This window comes from Priapulus caudatus, unplaced genomic scaffold, assembly GCF_000485595.1.
Source record: "Priapulus caudatus unplaced genomic scaffold, Priapulus_caudatus-5.0.1 Scaffold722, whole genome shotgun sequence".
Classification (NCBI taxonomy): Eukaryota; Metazoa; Priapulida; class Priapulimorpha; order Priapulimorphida; family Priapulidae; genus Priapulus; species Priapulus caudatus.
In genome coordinates, this window is record NW_014577783.1 from 156,431 (window position 1) to 158,936 (window position 2,506).

The 2,506-nt window shown below is 58.7% G+C and overlaps 1 protein-coding gene across 1 annotated transcript in view; it reads right to left on the reverse strand.

Moving 5' to 3' along the window:
• LOC106813069 overlaps window positions 1-1,188 on the reverse strand; it is a 1,551-nt gene extending 363 nt beyond the window's left edge. Inside the window, exons 1-2 of the mRNA XM_014817118.1 lie at window positions 520-1,188; window positions 34-364 (exon numbers count right to left, since the gene is read on the reverse strand). Coding sequence (XP_014672604.1) covers window positions 34-364; window positions 520-1,188 — 1,000 coding nt within the window. The remainder of the gene's footprint in view (window positions 1-33; window positions 365-519) is intronic.
• Window positions 1,189-2,506: the final 1,318 nt, after the last annotated feature.

Genomic DNA, 2,506 nt, shown 5'->3' on the forward strand with positions numbered 1-2,506 from the left:
GATCGCCGTCTATGTCGCCGACGGTGATCTCACCTTCGTGGGGATCGCCGTCTATGTCGCCGACGGTGATCTCACCTTCGCGGGGATTGCCGTCTTCTCTGTCGACGGCGATCTCACCCTCGTGGTGATTGCCGTCTTCTCTGTCGGCGGCGATCTCACCCTCGTGGTGATCGCCGTCTTCTCTGTCGGCGGTGATCTCACCCTCGTGGTGATCGCAGTCTGTGTCGCCGACGGTGCTCTCACCCCCGTGGTGATCGCCGTCTATGTCGCCGACGGTGATCTCACCTTTGTGGTGATCGCCGTCTTCTCTGTCGCCTGCGTCTTCACTCTCGGTGAGCGGCCATCTTGCCGGCGCATTCTCGCCCTCGTACAATTTTAATTCGTTTAGGGTGACAACTTTTGGCCGGGCGTGCTGCTCTCTCTGAATCTACCTGAGGTTTCCCCGGGCCTTCACCACTAGGTACGGACCTTGCGACGGCCTACCGAGCTTCCCATCAGCGGGGGGTAGAAATACCATACCCACGTGTCCGGTTTGAAGTTGGCCGGCACTACCCGCCGGTCGTAGTTCCTTTTCTGCCTTTCCACCGCTTGCCCGAGTTGAGCGCGTGCGTAGGCACGCGCCTCTTCAGTGGTTTTCCTTACCCACTTAACGTAGGCCACCGGGCAGTCGGGCGGGAAAGTCCCCGGGGGTATTTTTATCATCAGGTCGACGGGAAGTCCTACTTCCCGTCCGAACAACCTCAGATTGGGACTACACCCCGTGCTTTTCTGCACCGTTCCTCGATAGGTGGCCATCACATATGGAAGGAGATCGTCCCAGTCGTCGTGATGTTCACCAACGACCTTCGAAAGCATCTCTTGCACCGTACGGTTAAATCTTTCTACTAGTCCGTTAGACTGAGGGTGGTAGAGGGTTGTCCGCATCTTTTTGTTTCCCAACAGTTTACACGTCTCCCCGAAGAGGCCTGACTCGAAGTTGCGCCCCTGGTCGGAGTGGAGCTGCAGCGGTGTGCCGAACCTCGTAAACCATTCTGTGGCGAGGCAATCCGCCGTGGTCAGTGCAGTCTGGTCGCTAAGGGCGTACACCTCCGTCCACTTGGTAAAGTAGTCGCAGACTACCAAAATGTACTCATGCCCGAGCCCCGTGCGGGGTAATGGCCCCAGAAAATCGACCGCGATTCTCTCCATGGGTGCACCAACGGCTTGCTGCTGTAACCGAGTTCTCCTGCGACGACCTTCTTTCGGGCGCAAGGGTCGCACTGCCGACACCACCTCTTTACGTTACCTCTCAGCCCCAGCCAGGTGAAACGTTGCCGAATACGGGCTGACGTTTTCGTGACCCCCAGATGTCCAGACATCTTGCCCCCGTGCAGCAAGTCCATTATTTCTCGCCGGAGCGTCGGCGGCGCCACTACCTGTGCAACTGTTACGCTGGGCCTGTTCTCTAGGATCCATAAGCGGTATAACAGCCCTCGCCGTACTTCAAGGTGTTCCCACATGCCCCAGTAGCTCTTGCCGTCTCGCGACTCGCCCGCTATCTCCTAGTACGCGGGCTGTTCTTGGTTGCTCGTCTTCAGCTGAACAATCCGTCGTATAGACGCATCGCCTCGCTGCCATTCTCTTAATTGCTCTTCGTTCTACTGCTCCAACGGCGATGCAGGCGGCCCACTGGGATTGACGGCCGTTACTCTAACCTGTTCGTGTAACCTGGCCGCTACTCTGTTCTGCGCCTCTTTAGCGGTGCAGTCTGGACAGTCCGTCCTCCTGCACTTTCTGCAGACGGGTGGCCGCAAGAGTCCATTTGCGTTAACATGCTGCTTGCCGGGTCGATGTTCAATCCTCAGGTCGTACAGGAGGCTGCTCACATAAGGCGGCATGGAGAAACGTCCGACAGACGGCCGGAGAGACGTGCTTGAGTATCCCCAGGTAGTTTGAAAAAAACCTCGTCAGCGCGCGCACTTCCCGAACTCCACGCCCGACCAGCAGAGCGAGGGCGCGTGGTGGAAGGTTTGTTGACAACCCTACCGAGTGTCGCCAGGCTATACGTGCTTGCGGCCAGCATGATAAAACGGTAAGGCAGGCTGCCGTTCCACGGAACGGAGTACAGGCGATTGTTTGGAGCTGATACGCCATGCAAGAAGCCGTCACGAGGACAAGTTGGACAGCAGAGGGGGCAACGCGCTGCCGAAGCTCACCGGGCCCGTTGCCGGGGACCCTGGACCAGCACGACCAGCTGATGGACGCCAGAACGATTGGCCGACCTGGCAGCAGATCATGGCGGGAGCGTCTTCGACGTACCGCACTGTTGACGTGACGGGGGCGGCGGTCTTTGAACTACGCATGGGATGCAAGAAGGCCACACTACAGAAAACCGCCGAGCTGCACTGGCGTCGGCGATGACCGGGGAGATGTAGACGTGAGGTCGGCGATGACCCCGATCCTTGTTTCAGGTGCGGTACGGCAAGGCCACATATGCGAGAATGCCGTGGTGGCCAACCCGTCGGCC